This window comes from Dictyostelium discoideum (assembly GCF_000004695.1).
Source record: "Dictyostelium discoideum AX4 chromosome 1 chromosome, whole genome shotgun sequence".
In the NCBI taxonomy this organism is placed as follows: domain Eukaryota; phylum Evosea; class Eumycetozoa; order Dictyosteliales; family Dictyosteliaceae; genus Dictyostelium; species Dictyostelium discoideum.
Genome location: NC_007087.3, coordinates 3,315,420 through 3,342,919, shown reverse-complemented (window position 1 = coordinate 3,342,919; position 27,500 = coordinate 3,315,420). Strand labels below are relative to the sequence as shown.

The following is a 27,500-nucleotide window of genomic DNA, read 5'->3' as shown; positions in this document are numbered from 1 at the left end:
AGATCAAAATACATTATATGTTGTGGATTTCTTTACAGGTAAAGTGGTGAAAGAGGTGACGATGTCATCAGGTGTTAAAACCATCAACAGGGGTAGAAGTTTATGGTGTGGTCAAACCAATGGTGAGATATCAATGTTGGATCCTAGAACTTGGAGAATTGAAAGTTCATTACCCGCTCATAAAGGCGATATAAAGAGTGTCGATATTAAAGGTGACCTTTTGGTTAGTTGTGGTTGTTCACCAAGATTGGGTCAAATGTATATCGATCCAATTGTTAGGGTATACGATATAAAGACCATGAGATCTCTACCACCAATTCAATATAAAAGACCATCAATCGTTAAATTCCATCCAATATTCTATTCAACGGTTGTGGTTGTTAGTGAGTCTAGTAATCAAATTTACCTTTGTGATGTTCAAGGCGATATTCAATCCCAATCACCACCTTATCTTCAAATAGATTCTTTGTTTGGTTATTTACAATCGTTTGATATCGCACCAACAGGCGAGTGTATGGCATTTGGTGATAGTGGTGGTTTAGTTCATCAATGGGCTGAAAAAGAGGATATTCACGTCAACATTAATCCTTATCCAACTGAATGTGTACCATTCACCCAATTATCAAGACCTCAGAAAATGGATGAATATTCTCCATTAAGCGATGTAATCTTTGATCAACCACCCCCTGTGCCACCTTATGATCAATTCCCACTCTCTTATTGGAAACCAAATTTATCTTATCCCGTTGGTTTACCAACTAGACCAATTAATTCATCTTTATTAGTTCATTTAAAACAACATGATTTCGTTGGTTATATTTCAAATACTGGTATTTCAAGAAAACAGGTAAGTTTTTTTTTTTTTTGTTTTTTATTTTTTATAAAATATTTTAAAAAATGTTAATTAATTATTATATTTTTAAATTAATAAAATAGATTCGTGGTAAAGCATATGAAGATGGTAGCAAAAAAACTTTATCAAATTTAACAATATCATCAATGTCACATATTAGACCACCCAAATCATATAGATGGGGAGAAATGAAATTTAAAAAGTTTGGAGTTGAAGATTTTGATATGGTGGAATATAATAAAACTAAATTTGCAGGATTAGAGAATATATTACCAAATAGTTATACCAATAGTTGTATTCAAAACCTTTATTTCATACCACAAATTAAAGAGACAATGTTGAATCATTTATGTACTAGAAACTATTGTCTTAGCTGTGAACTTGGTTTTGTTTTCCAAATGATGGATAAATGTCAAGGTAACATTGTTGACACCAGTAACTTTATTAGAGTATTAAAACAAATTCCTCAAACTGCTGCCTTAAGTATTTTCTTATCTGGTGATTCACCTGATCCACAAATACCTTTAACTCAATTAATTGCAAATTTTAATAGATTCCTTTTAGATCAAATTCAAAAAGAATTAACTCCTCCAATTCCAACCTACAATAATAACAATGATGATAATAATAATAATAATAATAATTTAAATACAAATAATGATACTAATAATAATAATAATAATACAAATAATACAAATAATAATTGTATAAGTAATATTAATGATACGATAATTGATAAATTATTTGGATCAATTACAACTTCATCAAATAAATGTATAAATTGTGGACATCAATATGAAAAACAATCAAGACAATTCCAATATGATATCGTTTATCCAAATACACCGCAAGAGTTGGGCGGTGATTCAACTTTTAGTAATTTACTAAAACTTAGTTTAACAAAGCAAATTAAGTCACCTGCATGGTGTGAAAAATGTTCAACTTTTTCATCAACCTTTCAAAAGAAACAACTCAAAACATTACCAAATATTTTATGTATAAATGCAAATTGTTTAAAAAAAGAAAATGAAGAATATTGGAAATATGAAGTTGCAAATATTATTCCTGGTTCGAAAACTTTTAATGCAACACCATCATCAATACCTTTACAACAATCGCAATCTTCAACAACAACGACAACTTCATCAACATCAACAATAACAGTACCACCCTCAACTTATAATAATAATAATAATAATAATAATAATAATAATAATAATAATAATAATAATAATAATAATAGTAATACAAATTCACAACCAATTAATAATACAAATATATCAACACCAAATGGTAAGACATTATCACCACCAAATTTTTCAACACCAACTCATCAAACCCATCAATCATCAACGCCGATTTCAACACCAACACATCAAATAACTACATCAAATTCTTCAACTTCATCAAATTCTTCAACTTCATTATCTCCATCATCTTTATCAATACTAATAAATAATAATCAATTAACAACAACTACAACAACAACAACAACTACCAACACTGCAACTCCAATTGAAGAGATAACATGGTTACCATTAAAAATTCGAATTAAAATCGACGATAATGGTCAATTATTTATTACAGAATACCCAAATAATCCAGAGAAATCAAAACATCATGTTGATCCAAAAGATTTAACACAAGAAATCAACAAAGATGGTCAATTATATGAATTGACTGCATGTGTATCACATATAAAAGATCAAGTGAAAAGGATACCAAAACAAGGTCATTGTGTTTCTCAAATTAAAGTTTCTGATTTTTATAATAAGGAATTTAAAGAAGAATCATTAGAATTACTTGGATCAAATAATAATAGTAGTAATAGTGATAATGAAAATAATACCAACAACACAACCACTTTTAATAATAATAATAATAATAATAATAATAATAATAATAATAATAATAATAATAATAATAATAATAATAAACATCGTCCAAATTATATCGATTCAACATGGTTTAATTTCAATGATTTCAAAATTAATGAATGTTCACCAACCGATGTAACACATTTTGATACTAATTGGAAGACACCATCAATTTTGTACTATAATAAGGTAGTTAGCAATAGTTCTACCGATACCACAATAACAAATATTCCAATACCACCACATATTTCAACCATTACTAAAGAAGTTTATTTACAAAATAATATGGTAACATGTAAAACACCAATCAATTTTACACCAGCAACAGCAAATACCATACCTAAAGAGAATGATCTCGTCGCTATTGATACAGAATTTGTTTCTATTGGTCCAGAGGAAACAGAGGTTAGTTCTGATGGTAAAAGAGTTATCATTCAACCTGGTAATTTTAGTTTAGCACGTGTTTCAATCATTCGTGAAAATGGTGAAGCATTTTTTGACGATTACATTCAATCCATTGAACCTGTAACAGATTATCTAACTCGTTTCAGTGGTATTAATCCCGGTGATTTAGATCCAAAGTTATCCACTAAAAATGTTATAACCCTAAAGAGTTGTTATCTTAAACTTCGTTATCTCGTTGACCAAGGTGTGAAATTTGTTGGACATGGTTTGAAAAAGGATTTCCGTATCATTAATATTTATGTACCACCAAATCAAATCATCGATACCGTAGAATTGTTTCAACTAAAGAATCAAAGAAAGCTCTCACTTCGTTTCTTGGCTTATATCCTCCTAAAGATTGATATTCAATCAGAGACTCATTGTTCTGTAGAAGATGCAAAGACTGCAATGGATCTCTATAAAGCTTACCTTCAATTAGTAAGAAACAAAGAATTTGATGAAACTCTAAACAAAATCTATCAAATCGGAAGAAGTCTTTCTTTTAAGGTCCCCGAACCAAATATTGAACTACAATCTTTACCTCAAATCCCTTCAAGTATAATTGATAGTTTAAATTTTAATTTTGATTTATCAATTTCTGTTAACCAATTACTTGATCAAATTAAACAACAAGTTTCACCAACTACAACAACCACTGCGACATCTTCGCCACAATCTCCTTTAAAAAATCAAAATCAAAACAAAAAAAAATAAAAAAAAAAAAAAGTTAAAAAAAAAAAAAACACATCCCTTTTAGATTTTATATCTTGTCTTTTTTTTTTTTTGTTTACATATGTACATTTTTTATTTTATTTTATTTATTTTATTTTTTGAGAAAATTTATAAGTTGCTAATAAACCAAAATGATCTGATGGATAGATATGTTCATCTAAAGGTATATTTTCAATTAAACGGGTATTTGAATCTATATCAACTGGTTCAAAACCAATTAAAGATAAACTTTGTGGTTCAAGTTTAATTGATGAATCAAACATATCCAATGATTTAAACAAAACTCTATCAACACGTTTTGGTTTTTTAACATATGTAAAACCTTCATTCTCTTTCACTATTTTATTATTATTATTATTATTATTATTATTATTATTATTATTATTATTATTATTATTATTATTATTATTATTATTATTATTATTATTATTATTATTATTATTATTATTATTATTTAAATCTTTCCAGAGATCATTAAATCCTCTTTTACTAATTTCAAAATTTTCTCTTGAATTTGAACCAAAATTAAAATCACCCAATATAAAATGATGTTTTATTAAATTGGTACCAAATGCAATATTACTTTTATCAATAAAATCTGAAACCATATTAAATTGTTTAATTCTTGGCTCTGTATTAATATCTAAACTCTCTAAATGAACTGTTGAAATTGAAATTAAAATATTATTATTGATATTTGAAGTATTTGAAGTATTTGAAGTATTTGAAGTATTTGAAGTATTTGAAGTATTTGAAGTATTTGAAGTATTTGAAGTATTTGAAGTATTTGAAGCATTTGAATTATTTGAAGTATTTGAAGTTGTTAAAGATATATTATTATTATTATTATTATTATTATTATTATTATTATTATTATTATTATTATTATTATTATTATTATTATTTACATCACTAATACTATTACAGTTATTAATTGAAAAAATTGAAGATATCATTTTTCTTGATTGTTTTGAATCGGGTAGAGGACATAATGACATTTGTTTTAAAACCATTGTATCATATTTAAATAATATTACCACACCATATGGATAGACAGTATCTAAATCACCATTATCTGATATACAATATCTATCTTTTACCCATTTTTGGTCCTTTAAAAAATCTAAAAACATTGGTGTAACTTCTTGTAAACAAATAACATCTGGGTTTTTACTTTCAATGGTTTTAAATAATCTCTCTGCCCTTTGTTTCCACAAAAATGAATCAAACCAAACATTAAATGTTAAAAATGTTAAAATTTTATCTTCAAATACTGTAGTTGTATCATTTGAATTTAAACTTGACGTATTCTCATTAATAGAATTTATATTTGTATTTGTATTTGTTGTTGTATTTGTATTTGTTGTTGCTGCTGTTGTAGTATTGATAGTTGTAGTTGTTGGAGAATTTGGTAAGATAATATTACTAATATGTGAATAGGGTATCCATTGTTTAAATTTCTCACAGTAATTAAAAGAAGTAAGTTGAGTTTTCTCTTTATAAATTTTAATTGAAGTACTTTCATCCAAACCTTTATATTCTATCAAATGACCGCTATCTGATAGTTGTTCTTCATAAACCCTTCCATCTGCAGTCCTAACTTTTGTCTTTGTTTTTGATAGATTATTTCTTTGAAAACTTTCTAAAAGTGTTTTCATAGATTCTGTTGAAGATAATATACTTTTTGTTAATTCCGATTTGTTTTTGCTATCATTTTGTGAAGTACATTTTTTATTAATTAATAATGGTGGAGGTGGAGGTGGTGCTATAATTCTATTATTTAATTCAATTTTCCCATTCATATTTTCAATATTTTCAATTTTTATTGGTGACATTTTATTATTACTATTATTATTATTATTATTATTATTATTATTATTTTTATTATTATTATTAGGGTTGGCCGAATTTGTGTTATTTTGATTTTTTAAATTATCATTTATACTCATTGTACAAAAAAAAAAAAAAAAAATTATTGGGAAAAAAAAAAATTCTTTTAAAATTATATCATGATAATAGTTGGGTGGTAGAGTTGGGTTTTTAAAATAAAAAAAAATAATATATCTAATTAAATGACTTTTCGAAAATGGTTTTTTTTTTTTACAATAAACCAAATTTCAAAAAAAAAAAAACAAAAAAAAAATAAAAAAAATAAAAAAAAAAATAAAATTTTTCAGCAAGTGTTGGTGTAAGAGAAAAAATTAAAAATAAATTAAAAATAAAAAAAAAATAAAAAAAAGTGGGGTTTATAATAAAGTGTGTTTTAAATGAATAATAGGATAAAAATAGTTTTATTTGAACAAGAATTGTTTTTTTTTTTTTTTTCTTTTTTTTACATAAACTAATAACTATTATTGAAACAATGTTGATGATAGTAATTATTTTCAAACATAGTAATTGGTATCTTACAATTTAATGGTTCTGCACAATTATGACATGTTTTATTGAGTCTTCTTGGTGATTTAATTTCTGGGGGTGAGGTTGATAAGTGTTGTTGTTGTTGTTGTTGTTGTTGTTGTTGTTGTTGTTGTTGTTGTTGTTGTTGTTGTTGTGGTGGTGGTTGTTGTTTTGGAGGTTGTTTATACTGAAATTGATTGTGATAATAAATATTGTTGTTATTGTATTCTTTAACCATTGTGCGTGGGGATGTTTTAGGAGGAGTTCTTGCAGGAATTGCAGGTGGTTGTTGTTGTTGTTGTTGTTGTTGTTGTTGTTGTTGTTGTTGTTGTTGTTGTTGTTGTTGTTGTTGTTGTTGTTGTTGTTCATCAAATACAATTGGTTTTATAGCTATTGAAGAAGGATTAGCAATATTGCTTTTTGGAGGTGATGGTGTTTTATTTCCATTACCATTATTATTATTAATAACATTTACTTTTCTAGTTGGAAGTGGAGGTGGCGATGGTGTTTTATTTCCATTGTTATTTCCATTGTTATTTCCATTGTTATTTCCATTATTATTATTTCTATTTGGACTATTTTTGTTAAAACTTTTAATGGGAGATGGGGGTTGTTGTTGTTGTGGTGAGGAGGAAGATGGTTCGAAAATTTGAGGAGTTGGTTTTGCTGCTTTTTTTAAAATTGTTGAATCAGGAAGTTTTGTGAAACTAGTTGTTGGTTTAGATAATTTTGGTGGTAATTGTCTTGGTGGTATTGCAGGTGGTGATGGTGAATATGATGTATTACTATTGTTATTGTTATTATTATTATTTTTTCTAGTAATTGGAATAGGATTTGATACTGGATTTAAAGGTGATGATTTAATGTGTATACTCTTTTTTTGTAGGTGTTGATGTTGTTGCTGATGTTGATGTTGTTGAGCATAAACTTGTAAAATAGCAGGATTTGATTTTCTTCTTGGTGAAAGAAATGGGGGTGATATTTTTGTTGATGATTCATTAGATGATGATGATGGTGACGATGATAATTGGGGAGGTGGGGGAGTTTTTGATCTCTCTGGTACTGGTGGGGGTGCATTTTTTTTATTACTATTTTGAAATTGAGTTAAATCTTCTTTTTCAATATCTTTGTTAAAACTACGGGCTGGTATAGCAGGTTTATTAATTGTTCCACTATATGATACTGATTTAGTTAAATTGGATGTGGTGATATTATTACTATTGATATTATTATTATTATTATTATTATTATTATTATTATTATTATTATTATTATTATTATTATTATTATTATTATTATTATTATTATTATTATTGTTGTTGTTGTTTTGGCTTCTTGGTGAAATTGGTGGTGGTGGATTTTGTGGACTAGATGAAAATGAAAATGAAGGAATTGAACTATCTGTGTTGTTGTTGTAGTTGCTATAATTATTATTATTATTATTATCAGCAGTATATTGATAATCCTCAATGACAACATGAATATTTCTTTGTTTCATTTGTTCTAATGCTCTTTCCTTTCTTTCACCAGGAGTAGGAGGTAGTGGAGGTTTAAATCTATCAACTAGTTGTTTATTTAAATTTGTACTACTATTACTACTACTATTATTACCACTACTACTATTACTACTACTACTACCGCCACCGCCAATATTGTTACTATAATTATTTCCAAAAGTAATACAACTTCCACTTGTAATATTGGCAGTACCACTTGAGCTATTACCTAAAGATGATGATTTTTGTAACGGAATACCACCTGATCCTGATTTTCCATTGCTAATAATAATATTATTATTATTAATATTATTATTATTATTATTATTATTATTATTATTATTATTATTATTATTATTATTATTATTATTAATATTACTATTATTTTGTTGCGTATGATTATGATGATTAGTTAAAATTTGAGCGAATTGAGCACTTGAAAGTGATTTTCCTTTATTTTGAGTATTTAATGGTTTTGGTACAACCAGTTTTGATGGTGTCAATGGTTGTTGAGTTTGTATATGTAATGTTTGCGTTGGTTGGTTGTTGCTATTATTATTATTGGTGTTGTTGTTGGTGGTGGTGTTGGAGTTGCTATTGTTATTGTTATTGTTATTGTTATTGCTATTTGTACTATTTTTAAATTTGAAATTATGAATTTCGTGAGACACTGACATAGGTAAAGGATGTTGTGGTCCAAATCCATAATTATTAACGCCATTATTATTATTATTATTATTATTATTATTATTATTATTATTATTATTATTATTATTATTATTATTATTACTATTATTATTACTATAGTTATTACTATAATTAATATTATTATTATCTTTATTTACATTTAAATTATTTGAATTATAATTATTATTTAATACAATTGAATTATGAAATAAATTATCAGTTTTAATGAAATTATAAAATTTTTGTTTTGAATGAGAAGAGGTATTTTTAATTTTGTTCATAAATGTTTTACTTCTGCAATCTGTACAATAGATTTTTATAGCTTCACCATCATTAATTTTCTTTATTTCAATTTTATCTTTATCATCGGTTGGATTTTCAAAGGCCATTTCACAAGTACGACATTTTAAACATTCCCTATGAATTATGAATCCATTTAAATCCCAAGTTGAAAATGATATAGTCGAATTTAAACATGCTGGACAATCATATTGACCAAGTTTCTTTCTTGAAAAGAATGGTATTTCATCGGCTTTCTCTCTTGCGCCATTCAAGAATTCACAATTCACTTCACCACTATCAGAGAATTCATTCTCCTTTTCACCAAAAAATACTTCAACCATTTGAGAATTACATATAACTTCTAATAATTTTTTATTTTGTGAATTTAATGGTGATTCTAAAAATTGATCTTTAAAAAAACTATAATTTGCTCCACTCTTTAACATAAAATTAGAATAATGTTGAAATAAATGATAAATTACTGAATAAAATGGTTTTCTAATTTCTGAATCAAAATCATTATTATCTATTTTAAAATAAAAAATATAAAAATAATAAAAAAAGTATTAATAATTATTATTATTATTATTATTATTATTATTACTATTATTATTATTATTATTATTATTATTATTATTATTATTAATTTTAAATGTTTTTTTTTTTTTTTTACATACAAGTTGGATGTTGAGTTTTAAATTCTTTTAAATAATTATCCAAATAAATTCTAATATGATATGGTAATAATGATTTTGTATCAGGATCTATTATGAAATCCAAAGTATCTAAATTGTAGAGAATAACTTGTTCAGTTGGTTGTTGATAAAATGATTTAAGTGATGACTCTAAAATTCCAACTAAAAAAGGTATTGGTGCAGCAACATATGGCATTAATGCATTTGGTAAAATTGAAATGAAAATATGTTGCCATACCAATGGTGATAATAATGATGATAATGCTAAAATACCATTGGATACAACTGATATATCCTTTGATAACAATATAACTCTACTCTCTGTAATTGCAAATTCAAATAATCTAATAATATGTGCTGGATTCATTTTATGTATAAGTTCATAATCAATCTAAAAATTACAATAAATGTTAATTTAATATTTAATATTTTATATTTTAATATATATATTTTATATTATATATATATATATATTAATATAGATGTACTTACATGATCAAAATTAGTTCTTGGTTTTAAAAATGGAAATACCCAATTTTCAGTTGCAGAATTTGTAGCAGTAGTTGTTAATTCAATGGTTGTTGAAGATTTTGGAATTGGATATGCTATTAAAGCTGAAAGTAAATTATGAATACTATTTTTCGATTTGATTTCATACTTTTCTTGAATTGCAATGAATACTCTATCAAATAATTTAAAGAATGGTTTTCTACTTATAATACAATAACAAATTGGTTCAATTGATCTCATAAATCTTTTACAATATGCAATTGTTTTATTACCATATGAATCTGTTAAAACAAATGAAAAAAATTTAATTGTAGTATCACTTTTTTTTAAAAAAAAAAAAAAAAAAAAAAATTATTATTATTATTAGTAAAAGGAAAAAAAAATGTTTAAAATGTGATAAATTATGTATGTACCTTTTTTTCATAATATTTGAACATTCATCACTTGATTCTGGAAAACAAAATTCAATAACTTTTCTATTATCAGTATCTTCTCTTTCAATTTCTTTTGGTGATGGTGTTTCACCAATTTTCTTTGGTATCCATTGGAAAGCTAATGATGATTGGAATGTGTCTGGGTCAAGTCCGACTATTAAAAATTTATTAAAAAGGGTATCCTCTCCAACTGGTGTTGCTTTCCTTCTACTCATTTCTTTATATATTATATTCTATTTACTATTTCTCCAATACCACTTTTTTTTTTTTTATTGTCTTATATTTTATTTTTATTTTATTTGTGATTTTTTTATTTGTTTTTATTTTTTTTTTTTTTTGTTTTTTTTTTTTTAAAATCAATCTGGTTTTAATTAATTAATTAATTGATTAATTAATTAAACAAATTTATAATAAAGGTAACTTATTTTATTATAATAGTTGCTTTATAACTAATATTATTATTATTAAAAAAAAGTTTATATATGAAAAGTAAATACACGAATGAATGAATGACAAAAATTATGGATGAATGGATGACTTTTCTGTATGATGTGTTTTTTTTTTTTTTTTTTTTCTGTCTTTTTTTTTGTTTTTTTTTTTTTTCTCCAAAATGTTTTTTAAAAAATTAAAAAAATAATAATAATAATTATTGATTAAGTTTGTGTGAATAGTGTGGTGTTTGGGTTGTATATATAAGTGTGGTGGTGTTGGTGTATGTGTATGTTAAAATTTTAAGTGCTTTTTTATAAAATATATTGGTATGTACAATATTATTTGACTTTCAATCTTAAATAAATAATAATTAAATAAATAAATAAATAAATAAATAAATAAATAAAATAATAAAAAAAACAAATATAAAATAAATAGATACTACTAAAGATAAATTATTTGTTTTTGTGTGTTATTTTTTTGAGGCTATAAAAAAAAAAATGGGAAAAAAAAAAAAAAAAAAAAATGTGGGTTGTGTGGAAAAAACAAAAAAAAAAAAAAAAATAAATAAATAAAAAAACCAAAAAACAATAAATAAATAAATTTATTATTTGTTGGCGATGATGAGCATTATCTAAAGTTGAGCTTAAGCAAAAAAAAAAAAAAAAAAAAAAAAAAAAAAAAAAAAAAATTAAAAAAAAAAAAATTAAAAAAAATAAAAATAAAAAAAAAATGAAAAATAAAAATAAAATGGCCATCAACACAATCAGATATTTTTTTTTTTTTGGTTGAAACAAATCAAAAACCAAAAAACAATTGTTTTTTTTTTTTTTTTGGATTTTTTTTTGTTTTTTTTTATTTATTTATTTATTTATTTATTTTTTATTTATTAATACTATTTACAATTATTGATTTTAATTCTGATTTTATTTTATTTAATTCAGCTGGGGTTATTGATTTATTATTATTATTATTATTATTGAGAATACCTTTTTCAATTAAGATTTTATCAATTAATAAAGTTATTAATTGATCTTGATTTTGAGAGGAAGATAAAGAATCGTAAATTTTTTGATTATCACTTGTTAATTGATTTAATTCATTGGTGATTGCAGTTGTATGATAATCGACTTGTTGTGATAATAAAATGTGTTTTCTCTTTCCAAAATAAAAGAACATTGCAGTTGCTGTGAAAATTGCTAATGTCACTGCCAATGTAATTGTGCCATGTCTACTAAGGAAAATTTGTTTTGATGATGATTTACCTTTAAAAAATTCTTCATCACTCATTTTTAATCCTTCTCTAAGTTCCTTTTCTGTCTCACGCATTTTATGTTTTAAGATTTTATACATTCTTGTTTGTCCATCATCATCTTCTAAAAAAATTCCTTTTTTAATATATTCATCATAATTTCTATCTTCATATTCATCATTATTATTTGTTGAGTTTGCTGAGTTTGTTGGATTTGTTGAATTTGTTGGGTTTGTTGGATTTGTTGGATTTGTTGAATTTGTTGGGTTTGTTGAATTTGTTGAATTTGTTGAAAAAAGTCTGTTTTTATTACTATAACTATATAATTTTGGTTGAGAATTTAAAAATAATTTCTTTGTATTATTTAAAGTAAATAATCTTTTATTAATTAAATTATTCAACATTTTTATTTTTGTAGTGGCTATTTGTTGATCAAAACGAAAATGAAAAATGAAAAAAAAAAAAGTTGAAAAAAAATGAAAAAAAAATAAAAAAATAAAAATTAAAAAATAAAAAAATAATAAATATTAAATATTAAATATTAAATAATAAATATTTATTATATTAAAATTTGTTGAAATTTCTTATTATTTATTTCTTTCACCTCTTAATTATTTATTATTACTTTTAAAAAGGGAAAAATTTTTTTTTTAACTATAATTAAAAAAGTAAAAAATAAATAATTAAATATTAAAAATTAATGATAAAAAATTAATAAATAAAAAAAAAACAAATAAAATATTAAGAAGTGACAATTTAAACAAAAGTAAAAAAAAAAAAAAAAATAAAAAAAAAAAAAAAAAATATAAAAACTGGAATTAAAAAAAAGAAATTTAAAAATAAAAACTGGAAATAAAGATTAAATATATATTTAATAAATAAAGAAACAATTTAAAACATAAAAGTATAAAGGTTTGATTAGAATTTTTTTTTAGTTTTTTTTTTTTTTTTTTTTTTTTTTTTTTTTTTGATAGTTTTAGAATACAATGGGATAAAGATCTTTACTGAATTTTTAATATAAAATTAAAAAAGTAATAAATAAAATAAAAATTAAAGTTGAATATTTTACAGAGATTTTTGGAGAGTTTGAACCATCTTGTTCATTTTCCTCAATAAGACTATTTTCAAAACATGTAACAGAGAATTGTTGTCCAAGAATTGTAAAAGTTGATGGTTTATCGGAACAAACAATATCTACTTCCTCTAATTTATTTTCACTGACGCAATTTGTTACTGAGGCTACTAAATTTTCACTTGGAACAGTGGCAGCAGGAGCGGCGGTGGAAGGTTCAGCAGGTGCTGGATCAGCAGGTGCAGGGGCAGCAGGTGCAGGATCAGCAGGTGCAGGATCAGCAGGTGCAGGATCAGCAGGTGCAGGATTAGCAGGTGCAGGATCAGCAGGTGCAGGATCAGCAGGTGCAGGATCAGCAGGTGCAGGATCAGCAGGAGCGGGATCAGCAGGTGCAGGATCAGCAGGAGCAGGGTCAGCAGGTGCAGGTGTTGAAGGACCTGGTGTTGTGGGGGCAGGTGTTGAAGGGCCTGGTGTTGTGGGGGAGGGTGTTGTTTCTGATGGTAAATCAGATGACGATAATGAATCCGATGATGATAAATCAGATGACGATAATGAATCCGATGATGATAAATCAGATGACGATAATGAGTCTGATGATAAATCAGATGACGATAATGAATCCGATGATGATAAATCCGATGACGGATGTGAGTCAGATGACAAAAACTCTGATGAATTTTCTTGTTTACTTTCAGATGATTGTTTACTGGTTGAATAAATTCTAGATTTGAAAGTATCTTGATCTGTTTGACTTTCAATTGATAAATAAACACCACAATTTAATGAGCATGTTGCCTCATTTAAATTAATTTTTAATGATGAATCGCATCCTGGGCCAGATATTGAAAAGGCTTTATATTTTGACACCTCACTTGATTTAACAGCAAAAACAGTTATAATTAAAATAAATAAAATATTTTTTAAATGTCCCATTTTAATTTTATTTATTTTCTTATTTATTTATTTATTTAATACGATAAATAAAATTTTATAGAAAGTTATTGAGGGGAGTTTTTTTTTTTTTTTTTTTTTTTTTTTTTTTCCACATTTTTTTTTTTTTCAGTTATTTTTAGCAATCTCAAAGTGAAATCGAAAAAAAAAAAAAAAATCATAAGCGATCACAATTCCAAATTTAATTTCATTTTTTATTTTTTATTTTTTATTTTTTATTTTTTATATTCTTTGGTTTTTGGGTAAGGGAAGTTAATTGATTTTTTATAAACATTACAACTTTTTTATTATAAAAAATATAAAAAACAATACTATAATATGTAATCAAAAAAAAAAAAAATAAAAAAAAATAAAAAAATAAATAAAAAAAAGCCAAATTAATTGTAAAGCGTGCACAAATAAAATTATATATAACAATACTAACATAAATAATAATAATAATAATAATAATAATAATAATAATAATAATAATAATAAATACAAAAAACACAAAAAAAAAAAAAAAATAAAAAAAAAATAAAAAAAAGCACACCAACTCGCTCACTCACACAACAACTCTCTCACTCCACACAACAACAACCACTACCAAAAACAAAAAATAATCAACTCATTAATATATTCTTTTTTCTCTTTTTTTTTATATCTACTATTATTAATGGTTAATTAAGTGTGGCAAAACACATTCTTTGATAATAAATTTGTTTTTTCATAACCGACTTAGTAGAAATAAAAAATTAATGAAAATTATATTCAAAAAAAAAAACTATTATTGATGATAAGCTCAAAACAAGAAATAAAAAAATAAAAAAAAAATAATATTAATAATAACCATGTTATTATCTAAAAATAGTATCCGTCTTTAAAAAAAAAAAAAAAAAAGTTTATAAAGGGGATTGGCAATGAATACAAATTAAAAAAAAAAATTTCTCATAGTATCATTAACAATGCATTCTTGTTTTTTTTTTTCAATTATTTGAACTCAATAAAATAAACAAAATACAAATAATTTTAATATAATAATTTTTGATTTTAAGATTTGAGATCAAAAATAAAAATAAAAATAAAAAAAAATAAAAAAAAATAAAAAAATAAAAAACATATAAATGTAAATGTAATTTTTTTTTTAATTCATTTCTATTTATTTTTAACCATTGAATATTTATTTTTATTTAATTTTGTTTTGGTATTAAAAAAAAAAAAAAAAAAAAAAAAAAAAAAAATGATAAATTTAAAAAATAAATTATCCTTTGAAATTTATGCTAAAATTTTATTTTATGCTAATTCTATTGTCGATAATAATTTGTCAGTTTTTATTGACGATTATTTAATTCCAATTAAAAATATTGATCAATCAATGGAAACCACACCTTTAAGTAAGTGTTTATCTATATTATATATTATAAATTTTTTAAATCAGAATTAAATAATAATTTTTTTTTATTTTTTTATTTTTTTTTATTTTTTAGTTGGTAGTTTACATTTAGTACTCAAAGATAAAAAAAGACTTCCCAGAAAATTTAATGAAAAAAATATTAAATTTAGAAGTAGTATGAATCCTGAAGGATTTGGGGTAGATAAGGATGGTAGAGAATATAAATATAACAAATTCTCAAATAGAGATAAAAATGGCATTAAATTTTTATTAATTGAATGTTATTTATATTTTCAAAACATTGAGAACAAAATAATTCTCAGACATTTCATTGAAAATGAAATTTCAATTGAAAATCCACCATTATCTTCAATTAAAATTAAAAATAATGAAAATATGGATATCCAACTAAATGAAGGATTCACTGGTTTGATTGGATCAAATAGCAGTGATATTCCTTTACTTTTAACCGGACCTATCTACTCTCCAAATGAAGATGAAGGTGAACCATCATTCAAACCATTAGTAAATTATGATGAAGAGTTTAATTTATAAAAAAAAAAAAATATTTATTCAAAATTTATTTATTTATTTATTTAATTATTTATTTATTTATTTATTTTATTAATTTTCAATTTAATTTTATTTATTTATATAAAAAAAGTAGATCATGTATTCATGATTAAAATTTTAATAAAGCTAATTAATTATTTTTATATATTAAAATTAATGTTTAAACTTTTTTTTTATAAAAACTATAGTAATAATAATAATAATAATAATAATAATAATAATAATAATAATAATAATAATAATAATAATAATAATAATAATAATAATAATAATAATAATAATAATAATAATAATAATAATAATAATAATAATAATAAGAACTTAGTAAATAATTAAATTCTAAAAATAAAATTTTTGTTAAGAAAAAAAAAAAAAAAAAATTCAAATGCCAAATAAAAATAAAAGAAAAAAATAAAATAAAAATAAAATAAAAAAAAAATCATTTTCGGTCGGTTTTTTTTTTTTTTTTTTTTTTTTTTTTCCTAAATTTTTTTTTTTTTTTTTTTTTCATAATCAATCGTAAAAGGGAGGTACGCCAAACAATTAATTTATAGAAAAAAAAATGGGTACAAGAATTTTAGATCTTTTACAACTTCAAAATTTAACAAAACGTGATCCATCTGCTTATAAAGAGGAATTTTTATTACAATACCAACATTATTTAACACAATTACAAATCTTTCAATTAAAACCAACTAAAGAATTTAAACATTTTTCTCAATTAGTTAGTTATTTAAGTCATGTAAGTATAACTAAAGAATATTTTATTTAACTTAATAATAATAATAATAATTATTATTATTATATTATGATTATTATTTTCATTATTAAAAAAAAAAAAAAAAAAAAAAAAAAAGTTAAAATTATAATATTAATACAAATTTTTTTTTTTTTTATTATTAATTAATTAAAATTAAGGTTTGTGTATGTTATCCAAAAGAATTATCAGAATTTCCAAAACAAATTTCAGATTTATTAGAAAATAATTGTAATAATTTAGAACCAGAATTAAGAAGAATTTTAGCAAAAAGTTTAATTTTAATGAGAAATCGTAATTTATTACCACAAATTCAAATGTTATCATTATTTTTCAAATTATTTAGAGTTCATGATAAACCACTTCGTTCATTATTATATTCACATATTGTTGCTGATATTAAAAATACAAATTTAAAACAAAAGAATCAAAAATTAAATAGAACACTTCAAAATTTCATGTTTACAATGATGAATGATGATTCTGAAATTGCTTCAAAAATGTCATTAAAAGTTATGATAGAATTATTTAGAAAAAAGATTTGGTAAGTAAAAAAAAAAAAAAAAATAAGGGGTGGAAATTTAGAAATCTTCTTTTTATTAATTTTATAAATTTAATTTTAAAAAAAAAAAAAAAAAAAAAACAATATATATGTATAGGCACGATACAAAGACTGTTAATGTTATTTCAAATGGTGTATTTTCAAAAAATTCAAAGATTTTAATTACAACATTAAATTTCTTTTTACATATTGATAATCCAGATAAACCAGATGAAGAGGAAGAGGATGAAGCAGTGAAAGAGAAGAGAGCAAAGGATAACTTTAGAAAGAAATCATTGGCACATCGTGTTGGTAAAAAGACAAAGGGTAGAATAACACGTTTAGCAAAGAGTAAAGTTGATTTAAAGAAAGCCAAACAAGAGGAGGACAATAAGTTGCAACCAAATTTCCCAGCAATTGAGTTGATTCACGACCCACAAGGATACTGTGATAAATTATTCAATGTATTGGTAAAGACAACTGAAAAGTTTGAGACTAGAATTATGATAATGAATTTTATATCACGTTTAATTTACGTTCATAAATTGATGGTTTACAATTTCTATCCATTCCTTCAAAAATATTTACAACCACATCAAAAGAATATCACATATCTATTGGCAGTGTTGGCACAGTCATGTCATGAATTGGTTGATCCGGATGTATTGAAACCATTGGTTATGACAATCGCCAAATATTTCGTTAATGATGGTTGTGGTTCCGATGTTATTGCAATTGGGTTAAATACAATTCGTTCAATTTGTTCACGTTGTCCATTAGCAATTGATACAGTGCTTTTAGCTGATCTCATTCAGTATAGAGAAAAGAAAGAAAAAGGTGTTGCCATGGCAAGTAAAAGTTTACTTCAATTCTTTAAAGATAATTATCCATCAATGTTACCAAAGAAAGAAAGAGGTAAAAATAAAACTGATATTGGTTTATTAGCTTTTGGTCATCAAAAAGTTAGTCAAGGTATTGACGGTTTAGATTTATTAATGGATGAAGAATTAAATGCAAGATTAGACGCAATTGAAGCTGGTGAAGAATTTGAATCTGATGATGATTCTGATTCTGATTCTGATGATGAAGGTTGGGAAGATGTTAATACTACTACTGCTGATGATGATAATAATTCTGAATGGGTTTCTGATGATGATGATGAAGAAGGTGAAGAGGATGAAGAGGTTGAGGATGAAGAAGATGAAGAAGAAGTAGATGAAGAAGAATTGGAAGATGACGAAGAAGGAGATTGGGAATCAGGTGAAGAAATTGAAGGTGATGACGATGATGATGAAGAATGGGAAGAAGTTGAGGAAGAAGTTGAAGAAGAAGAAGAAGAAGAAATTAAACCAACAAAGAAGAAATCACAACAAAAAGAAAAAGTTGAAGTTTTAAGAACTGATGATATTAAAGTTTTAACAGATGAAGAATTAATTAGAATTAGAAAATTAAGAATATTAAAAGAAGCTAGAGAAAATAATAAACAATATGAAGATATGGATCAAGATGATGATGAAAATGGTGAAAATGTTCATGGTTTAATTAGACCAGAAGATTTACAAGGTGCTCATAAAAAGAAGAAAGAAGAGAAATTGGAAAGAATTGCAAGAGCAAAGGAGGGTAGAGATGGTGGTTATGGTAGTAAAGCAAGTAGAAGAGATAAAACTGGTAAATCCACTACAAATGAATACAAAGCAAAAGTCACCAAACCATTCGTTCTCACTCTCAAAACTAAAAAAGTTAGAGGAAAATCACTTAAATCATTTAGAGATAAACAAATTGGTCAAAGAGAACATTCTGCCAGACAAAAAAGAGGTAGACATTAAAAATCAAAAATTTTCATTCAATTTTTTTTTTTCCCAAGTTTTTACAATTTTAAGAAAAAAGAAAAAAAAAAAAAAAAAAAAAAAAAAAAAAAAAAAAAGAAAAAAAAAGAAAAAAAAAAAGATTTAATTAAATAAAAAAAAAAAAAAAGATATAAATAATATAAAAAAAAAAATAAAAAAAAAAAATAATATTAAAAAAAAAAATAATATTAAAAAAAAAAAATTGCTTTTTATCCAAAAACTGACTAAAAAAAATAAAAAATTTTTATTTGTATTTTATAAATTTTATCTTATCTTTCAATTAATTTATAAAAATATTAACAGTAATCCTTGACCTCAAAAAAATATTTTTTTTCCAAATTTATATTTTAATTTTTTATTTTTTTTTTTTAAACATTCCAAATACTTACTTAGTTTAAACAATTTTTAAATTTTTTATTTTTTTTATTTTTTATTTATTTTATTTTTTTTTTTATTTTTTTTTTTTTTATTTTTTTTTTATTTTTTTTATTTTTTTTGTTTTTTTATTTTTTTATTTTAAAGATACTAAAGTAACAAAAAAAAAACCAAAGAAACAAAAAAAAGGATTATTTCAATAGGGTATCAATATTCAATTTTATAATATTTATATTCAAATAAATAAATCTATATATATTAGCAATTGTAAACAAATAGTAAAATAAATAAAAAAATAACAATAATAACAATAATAATAATAAAAATAAAAATAAAAATCGTACACTTTATGGGGGAATCATTGGGTAAAGTAACTCTAAAGAGAAAAAAAAATAATAAATAAAATAAAAAAAAAAAAAAAAAAAAAAAGAATTCCAGAAAAAAATGATAAATAAATTCAATCAATTATTATGCGAAAGAGAATTGTCAGAAAATCGAAGTGGTATCAATAAATTAAAAGATGAATTTTCAAAATCAAATTATGCCATTGAAACTCTAGAGAAAACTGAACTTCATGGACATAATGTTTGTATAAACATTTTTAATTAAATGAGATATAAAAAATAAAAAAAAAAATAAAAAACCACACATTTTTTGCCAAAAAAATAAAAAAATAAAAAAATTAATTATTAACTTTATTTTTTTTTTATTTTTTAAAATCTTTTCAAATTTTTTGTAGGAATGTGTTAATTCAATTAATTTCAACGATGATGGATCATTGATTGTTTCAGGTGGTGATGATGAAACTGTTCGTATTTGGGATGTTGGTAAAAGGAAATGTTTAACAACTTTATAGTAAGTAATACCATTAGAATTTTAAAATAATATATATATTATGTATAGATATATTAACATATAATTTTCTTTTTTTTTTTTCTTATTTTTTTGAAAAAATAAATAAAAGTGGACATTCAACAAATGTTTTTGCAACCAATTTTTTAAATAATGATAATAGAAAAGTTATATCTGGTGGAAATGATGCGGATATTAGATATTATGATATTGAGAATCAAAAATGTACAGTTTATAAACATCATAGTAAAAAAGTATTAAAGTTATCAGTTTGTCCAACTCAACCACAAGTATTTTTATCATCTTCTAGTGATGGATCAGTTAGGCTTTTTGATGTTAGACTAAAATATAAAGATACGGAAATTCAACCAATTCAAACTGCTCCTTCAAATAATGATGGTTATAGAGCAATTCTACCTCAAGTAATTGGTGGTGGTAGAGGTAGAACTATGGCATTACCACTTCAACAACAACTACAACAATCCACTTCAACAACAGATTCACCTTCTTCATCAATAACAACATCAACAACAACAACAACAACAACTACAAATAAAACCACTTTAAATGAAAATCCAATAAAATATGGTAATAGTTTATTAATTAATTTTGATCCATTACCATTAAGAAGAAGTTTTAGATATTCAATATCTATACCAAAAACAACAATATTTTCAGTTGAATATCACCCATTTGATGGATATAGTTTCATTACAGCATCATCGGATGGAACGGTAAGATTATTCGATCAAAGAATGATACCAAATCATTCAAGTGAATCATTTGTAAATATATATCGTAATATAGAGGTACCTTTCCCATCGGAGGATGAAGCCACTGGTTGTGCATTCAGTAAGAATGGTAATGAAATCGTCGTTACCTATCTAAATGATAATATCTATCTTTATGATTTGAAAAAGAATTATTCAAAAGAATATTCTTTAGATTATTTTAAAGATTATTCAAATCAAAATAAAAATAAAAATAAGAAAAAGAAAAGATCAAATCATTCACGTGGTCATAGTCGTAATATTAATAGTAGTAATGGTAGTAGTGGTGGTGGTAGAAGTAGTCACCGTAGTGGTAGTAGTAGTAGTAGTAGTGGGGGTGTTGGCGGTAGTATTAATGATAGTGGATCAAGAAGAGATAGTAGTTCAAGTATTGTAAGTCGTACTAGTAATAGTAGTAGTGGTAGTATTAATGATAGTGGATCAAATGAAAGTAATAAAACCGATACTGATAGTAATAAAAATGAAAATCCAATCAAAAGTACTAAAATTGGCAAACTAAATAAAAAGAAGAGAAGAAATAAGAAAAAAGCAAAAACAGATAGTGATATAAGTTTAAGTAGTTGTAGTAATAGTAGTATTGGTAGTAGTAATAGCAATAGTAGTAGTAGTAGTAGCAATAATAATAGTAATAATAATAATAATAATAATAATAATAATAATAATAATAATAATAATAATAATAATAATAATAATACAACTCCTCCAAATACAACAACCTCACCCATTAGCAGCTTAAATGATGAAACAGATAATTCTGATTCAAATTTTAAAATGAAAAATGAAAAAGAAGAACAGGAAGATGATAAAGAGGAGAAAGAAATTGAAAAAGATTATAAGAGTACTAAAGATGACAAAGAAGAGGAAAATGGAATAAATGATAGTGAAAATGAAAAAATAGAAAAAGAGGAAGAACAAGAAGAACAAGAGGGAGAAGAAGAAGAAGAAGAAGAAGAAGAAGAAGAAGAAGAAGAAGAAGAAGAAGAAGAACTTGAAAATGATAATAATAGTGAAAATGATAATGTTGCTAATTATGAAGATGAACTTGATAGTGATGAACAAGATCTATCACTTATTTTTGATTATTATCATCAACTTTTAGTTGAGGCAAGATTAATTGAACAAAGAGATGATGATGATGATGATGATGACGGCGATGATAATAGTGACGATAACGATAATGACCAAGAAAATTTAACCGAAGATGATAGTAATAATGGTGAAGAAGAAGAAGAAGATGATGATGACGAAAGTGATGATAGCTATTATGGAAATGAAAGTGATGATGATGGCGATGATAATGAAGATAAGGATGAAGAAGATCAACAAGATAGTGAAAAGAATAATTCCAAACCATTTTTACCAAAAACATTTAAACAAGTTTATTCTGGTCATGTTAGTGAACAAACTATTAAATCTGTAAATTTTTATGGTCCAAATTCCGAATATATAGTATCTGGTTCAGATGATTCAAAACTATTTATTTGGGATAAAGAGTCTGCAAAAATCGTTAGAATTTTAGAAGGCCACGATTCACATGTAAATAGTGTTGTATGTCATCCAAATGAACCATGTATAGCAACGAGTGGTATAGATCCTTATATTTGTTTATGGGAACCAACGAAAGAATATCCAGATGAAACTGAAATGCAAAGAAGAAAGAAAACTATAAATCACTACGCTACACTTGATAGATATCCAAAAAGAGATGATACTTCAAGTTTTCCAGTACCTAGTGGTTGTTCAAATCAATAAATAATAATTAATAATTAATATAATTAATATTAAAATAATAACAATAATTAACAATAATAATAACAATAATAATAATTATTGATAAATGTACATAAACCTCAAACCACACATAAATAATAATTCTTTACATAATAACATAAAAATGAATTTTTATTTAAATCCAAATAAATCATAAATTGTAAATATTAATATTGCCAAATTTGCTCACAACAATTTTTTTTTTTTTTTTTTTTTTTTTTTCAAAAAATAAATCTGCGAGCATTTCCAAAGAAATTTGTTATACACAAAATTATAAAAAAAAAAAAAAAAGGCGACAAACACCAACCTACTATGGACAAACACCCTTATAAAATTTTTATGAAAGTGACATTTAAAATTTCACAATTTAAATAATTTAAATTATTTTTTCCCCTGATTTTTTTAAAACAATCGCGCCAATATTTTGAAAATTTATGCCAACTGTTGGAAAAATTATGGGTTTTTTTTTTTTTGCAATAAATTATTTTATTATTAAATTTAATAATTTTTTTTTTTTTTTTTTTTTATTATTATTATTAAAATTTTAAAGTTAATAAAGATAAAGATAATATAAATATAAAGATAAAGATAAATATAGAGATAGATATAAATATAAATATATTTTCATAACTATAAATATAAATATAAATATAATATTAATATAAATATAAATATAAATATAAATATAAATATAAATATAAATATAAATATAAATAATTGTACAATAAAACAAAAATAAATAAATAAAAAAAAAAAATAAAAAAATAAAAAAAAAAAAAAAAAATGCAATTTTTTAAAAAACAATTTCTTTCTTTTGGCTCAGAAATAAATGATAATAATAATAATAATATCGGAGGTGATGAAAAAAATAATGAAAATAAAATAGAAATGTTTGATCCAAGATCACCATCAAAGTCAATTAAAAGAACACCATTTAAAAAAAATTATAGTAATCAAGCTTTCTTTGATCCAAGATCACCATCAAATAATAGATTTAAAAGATCACCAATTCAATTAAATAAAATTAAAAATACCACAAATAATAATAATAATAATAATAATAATAATAATAATAATAATAATAATAATAATAATAATAATAATAATAATAGTAATAATAATAATAATCTATTAATTGATCCAAGATCACCATCAAATAATAAATTTAAAAGATCACCAATTCAAATTAAACCAAAGAAACAAATTTCATTATTATTATTTGATCCAAGATCACCATCAATCAAATTCACAAGAACTCCAATTAAAATGAATTTTGATCCAAGATCACCTTCCCTTAAAATCTCTAGAACCCCAATTCATAATTTAAAAAATAATAATGCCAACTTTACAACTACTACAACTACCACCACCACTGAAGGAACATGTTCATCACCATTCACAAAATCTTTGAATCAAAACCAAATTTCAATTCCATCAAGTCCAATTCAAGAGGACACCACTGTATATTTATCATTTAAAGAAATGTTAGAAAATGAAATCAAAGATAATTCTGATAAAGAAAAAGAAGTTGAGAAAGAGGAAGAAAAAGAAGAAGAAAAAGAAGAAATTATTACTGAAATTGAACCAACAATCAATAGTAATGTTGATAATGTTGAAATCGCCACTGAACCAGTACCAACAGCTATTGCAACAACAACAACTACAACAGAAATTGATACTATTGAAAATGTTGATATTGATTCATTAATTATGAAAGATCTTAAAGAAGAATTTGATTCATCTTTAGTTTTCGATAATCAATTATCAAGATCAAGTGAAGTACAAAAACCACTTTATCAACAACAACAACAACCATCAACACCATTAAATTTACGTTTATCAAAATTACAAAAATCAAAGGATGTATTCAGATCATCGCCATCACTTTTATTATCACCAAGTAAACGTTTATCAATAATCTCTTCAAGTCCAAAACCAACTAGAAATATTACCTCTGGTTCACCCTCTGTAAATAATAGTGGTTCTTCAACTCCAACAAAACGTTTCTCTACTATTGCCAACCAAGAAAATAATAATAATAGTAATAATACAAGTTCAAATAATCTTTTAAGTTATTTTTCTTGTGATAATAACATTAATAGCAATAATAATAATAATAACAATATTTCTGTTGGTTCAATTGAAAACAATCCAAATTCGTTCAACAAAATTATTTCAAATTCTCAAACTCCAACAAAACGTTTATCTACTTTGGGCGGCAGTGGTGGAATATCCAATAATAGTAGTAATTTAACACCAACAAAAAGAAATCCATCCACACACAAAATGAATTTATTATCTCAAAAACATTCTTCAACTTCCAATTTAACTGCTATACATCATTAAATTTCCACCTTTTTTTCATGTAAATTTCCACCTTTTTTTTTCTTTTTTTTTCAAAAAAATAAAAAAAAAAAAAGGATTAAAAAAATGAAAAGATCAAAAATATCAAAAAAAAAAAAAAAAAAAAACAAATTCTGGTCAATAATTCATTAATTTGAGTTGGGGATAGAAAAAAAAAAAAATAATAATAAAATAAATAAAAAAAAAATAAAATAAAAAATAATAATAATAATAAACTAAAGATATTTTAAGTTTTATTTTAAGAATTGGTGATTCGTTTATTTGTGATGTTTATGGATATATTGATTGTTATAATTAAATTTAGTCAATCACAAAATTTTATTTTTAAAAAAAAAATTTTTTTGTTCAATTTTAATTTATTATTTTTTTTATTATTTTTAATATTATTTTCCATTTTTTTTTTTTTTTTTTTTTTTATTCAAAGATAATTATCAAATTTTAAGGATAGTCAGGTGACAGGTTTTCATACCTTTTTTTTTTTTTTTGTTTTTATTTTTATTTTTATTTTTTTTTATTTTTAAAATTTCTGATTAGATTAATTCTAATAATAATTATTTTTATAAAAAAAAAAAAAAAAAAAAAAAAAAAAAAAAAAAATAATAATTCATCAGTTGAATCTTTTTGTGTGATCTCTTCTTTCATAAATTTTGTGAAAGGTTAAAATTTTGAAAAGCTAAAAAAAATCGAAAAAAAGATATTTTTTCCGTTTTTTTGAAAATTGATAAAATTTCAAATCAGAAATGGTTAACTTAAAAAGTTTCATTGAAGAGCTTTACGTAATAATAATAAAAAAAAAATGGAAAATAATATTAAAAATAATAAAAAAATCAACAAATAAAAAAATTTATTAAATAAAAAAATTAAAATTATTTAGAGAGAAAAAAAAAAAAGAAAAAAAAATATTTATAAAAATAAAAATACGAAATTTACATATAAAAAATTAAAATTATTTACTTTATTAAAAAAATTAAGTAAAAAAAAAAAAAAAAAAAAAATCAGAAAAAAAAAATTTAAAACCAAATCAAATTAATAAAAAAATCAGAAAAAAAAAAAAAAAAAAATTGAAAAAAAGTTATAAATATCCTATCGTGTTACAGCAGTTTTTTAAGATATTTTTATAGTTTCTATGAATTAAAAACAAAATTTTTATAATTTATTTTTAATTATTAATAATTTTTTTTTTTTTTTTTTTTCTGATTTTTCAAAAAAAAAAAAAATTATTTAAATAATTTAGTTTTCCAAATTTTAATTATTAATATTTTTTTTTTTTTAAATAAAAATATATAAATATATAAAATTAAAATGAAGTTTATTTATGGACTTTTAGCTCTTGCAGCTTCAATTGTAGCAACGAATGCTCAATATTGTTCTATTGGTGTTTGTGTAAAAGAAGGTGAAAATTGTAACATTAATAATTAGTAAGTTTTTAATCTTTTTTTTTTTTTTGGTTATTATTATTTCTTCCTACTATTTTAAAGAATCTAATTTTAATTTTTTTTTTTTTTTTTTTTTTTTTTTTTTTTTTTTTTTTTTTTTTTTTTTATATATAAATTTATAGTAATTTTACAGATAATAGTGTAGTTGATATTACATGTGAATATGGTACTTTTTGTCCATCTAGTTCAGTAATCTTTACCCCAGTTTGTACTAAATTAAGTGGTTTAGGAGAAACTTGTGGCACCCCATTCACAGAATGTGCAGAACCATTCGCATGTCGTTCTGTTACAACCACCAAAGGTAATTTACAAACTTGTGCTATGCCAGATTATTTAGGTTTTGGTGAAAGTTGTAATTCAGACTACCAATGTGGTAATGGTTTAACATGTAATGAAGAGATTTGCTCATTGAAACCACACGTTATTTGTTCTAACGATGGTCAATGTCCATTTGGTCAATTCTGTAATGGTACTAACTCATTAAATACTCCAGTCCAATGTAGAACACTTTATGCTACCGGTGCAAAATGTACTAGAGACGGTCAATGCCCATACAACAACTATTGTGGTGCCAAACAAGGTGATAACTCTGGTGATTTATTCTGTCAATCAAATTTCAACAAAGTCCAAGGTGACACTTGTTCAGTCCACGGTTCTTCATTTGTTCAATTAGGTTCTGGTTTCCGTTACGAATGTGCTGCTACTTTA

At 23.3% G+C, this 27,500-nt stretch overlaps 11 protein-coding genes across 11 annotated transcripts in view; 7 read left to right on the top strand and 4 right to left on the bottom strand.

Moving 5' to 3' along the window:
- The window catches only part of pan2 (WD40-like domain-containing protein), a gene marked incomplete at both ends in the record, with an annotated part of 4,799 nt that extends 911 nt beyond the window's left edge, over nucleotides 1–3,888 (top strand). The window contains 2 exons of the mRNA XM_641104.2: nucleotides 1–847; nucleotides 937–3,888. The exon at nucleotides 1–847 is cut by the window's left edge and continues 239 nt beyond it. Coding sequence (XP_646196.2) covers nucleotides 1–847; nucleotides 937–3,888 — 3,799 coding nt within the window. The remainder of the gene's footprint in view (nucleotides 848–936) is intronic.
- A 104-nt stretch (nucleotides 3,889–3,992) lies between these two features.
- On the bottom strand, nucleotides 3,993–5,855 carry DDB_G0269692 (hypothetical protein; the record flags this gene model as incomplete). Its single annotated transcript, XM_641103.1, has 1 exon — nucleotides 3,993–5,855. The coding sequence occupies one exon, from the start codon at nucleotides 5,853–5,855 to the stop codon at nucleotides 3,993–3,995; it is 1,863 nt and encodes a 620-aa protein (XP_646195.1).
- Nucleotides 5,856–6,247: 392 nt separating this feature from the next.
- DDB_G0270918 (hypothetical protein) lies at nucleotides 6,248–10,622 on the bottom strand (the record flags this gene model as incomplete). The annotated part of the gene is made up of 4 exons (XM_641102.1): nucleotides 6,248–9,294; nucleotides 9,446–9,854; nucleotides 9,956–10,292; nucleotides 10,387–10,622. The coding sequence occupies 4 exons, from the start codon at nucleotides 10,620–10,622 to the stop codon at nucleotides 6,248–6,250; spliced, it is 4,029 nt and encodes a 1,342-aa protein (XP_646194.1).
- Nucleotides 10,623–11,721: 1,099 nt separating this feature from the next.
- On the bottom strand, nucleotides 11,722–12,495 carry DDB_G0270916 (hypothetical protein; the record flags this gene model as incomplete). The annotated part of the gene is made up of 1 exon (XM_641101.1): nucleotides 11,722–12,495. The coding sequence occupies one exon, from the start codon at nucleotides 12,493–12,495 to the stop codon at nucleotides 11,722–11,724; it is 774 nt and encodes a 257-aa protein (XP_646193.1).
- A 608-nt stretch (nucleotides 12,496–13,103) lies between these two features.
- DDB_G0270914 (hypothetical protein) lies at nucleotides 13,104–14,096 on the bottom strand (the record flags this gene model as incomplete). The annotated part of the gene is made up of 1 exon (XM_641100.1): nucleotides 13,104–14,096. One exon carries the CDS (start codon nucleotides 14,094–14,096, stop codon nucleotides 13,104–13,106), a length of 993 nt encoding a protein of 330 aa, XP_646192.1.
- A 1,237-nt stretch (nucleotides 14,097–15,333) lies between these two features.
- On the top strand, nucleotides 15,334–16,172 carry DDB_G0270614 (hypothetical protein; the record flags this gene model as incomplete). Its single annotated transcript, XM_641099.1, has 3 exons — nucleotides 15,334–15,487; nucleotides 15,581–16,028; nucleotides 16,151–16,172. 3 exons carry the CDS (start codon nucleotides 15,334–15,336, stop codon nucleotides 16,170–16,172), a joined length of 624 nt encoding a protein of 207 aa, XP_646191.1.
- Nucleotides 16,173–16,215: 43 nt separating this feature from the next.
- Nucleotides 16,216–16,395, top strand: DDB_G0269690 (hypothetical protein; the record flags this gene model as incomplete). Its single annotated transcript, XM_641098.1, has 1 exon — nucleotides 16,216–16,395. One exon carries the CDS (start codon nucleotides 16,216–16,218, stop codon nucleotides 16,393–16,395), a length of 180 nt encoding a protein of 59 aa, XP_646190.1.
- A 226-nt stretch (nucleotides 16,396–16,621) lies between these two features.
- On the top strand, nucleotides 16,622–19,183 carry sdad1 (SDA1 domain-containing protein; the record flags this gene model as incomplete). Its single annotated transcript, XM_641097.1, has 3 exons — nucleotides 16,622–16,801; nucleotides 16,978–17,360; nucleotides 17,476–19,183. The coding sequence occupies 3 exons, from the start codon at nucleotides 16,622–16,624 to the stop codon at nucleotides 19,181–19,183; spliced, it is 2,271 nt and encodes a 756-aa protein (XP_646189.1).
- Nucleotides 19,184–20,023: 840 nt separating this feature from the next.
- Nucleotides 20,024–22,974, top strand: DDB_G0269686 (WD40 repeat-containing protein; the record flags this gene model as incomplete). The annotated part of the gene is made up of 3 exons (XM_641096.1): nucleotides 20,024–20,164; nucleotides 20,319–20,434; nucleotides 20,544–22,974. 3 exons carry the CDS (start codon nucleotides 20,024–20,026, stop codon nucleotides 22,972–22,974), a joined length of 2,688 nt encoding a protein of 895 aa, XP_646188.1.
- An 801-nt stretch (nucleotides 22,975–23,775) lies between these two features.
- On the top strand, nucleotides 23,776–25,338 carry DDB_G0269684 (hypothetical protein; the record flags this gene model as incomplete). The annotated part of the gene is made up of 1 exon (XM_641095.1): nucleotides 23,776–25,338. The coding sequence occupies one exon, from the start codon at nucleotides 23,776–23,778 to the stop codon at nucleotides 25,336–25,338; it is 1,563 nt and encodes a 520-aa protein (XP_646187.1).
- A 1,320-nt stretch (nucleotides 25,339–26,658) lies between these two features.
- The window catches only part of gdcA (gp64 and disintegrin-like, cysteine-rich protein), a gene marked incomplete at both ends in the record, with an annotated part of 1,274 nt that continues 432 nt past the window's right edge, over nucleotides 26,659–27,500 (top strand). Inside the window, 2 exons of the mRNA XM_641094.1 lie at nucleotides 26,659–26,774; nucleotides 26,915–27,500. The exon at nucleotides 26,915–27,500 is cut by the window's right edge and continues 432 nt beyond it. Coding sequence (XP_646186.1) covers nucleotides 26,659–26,774; nucleotides 26,915–27,500 — 702 coding nt within the window. The remainder of the gene's footprint in view (nucleotides 26,775–26,914) is intronic.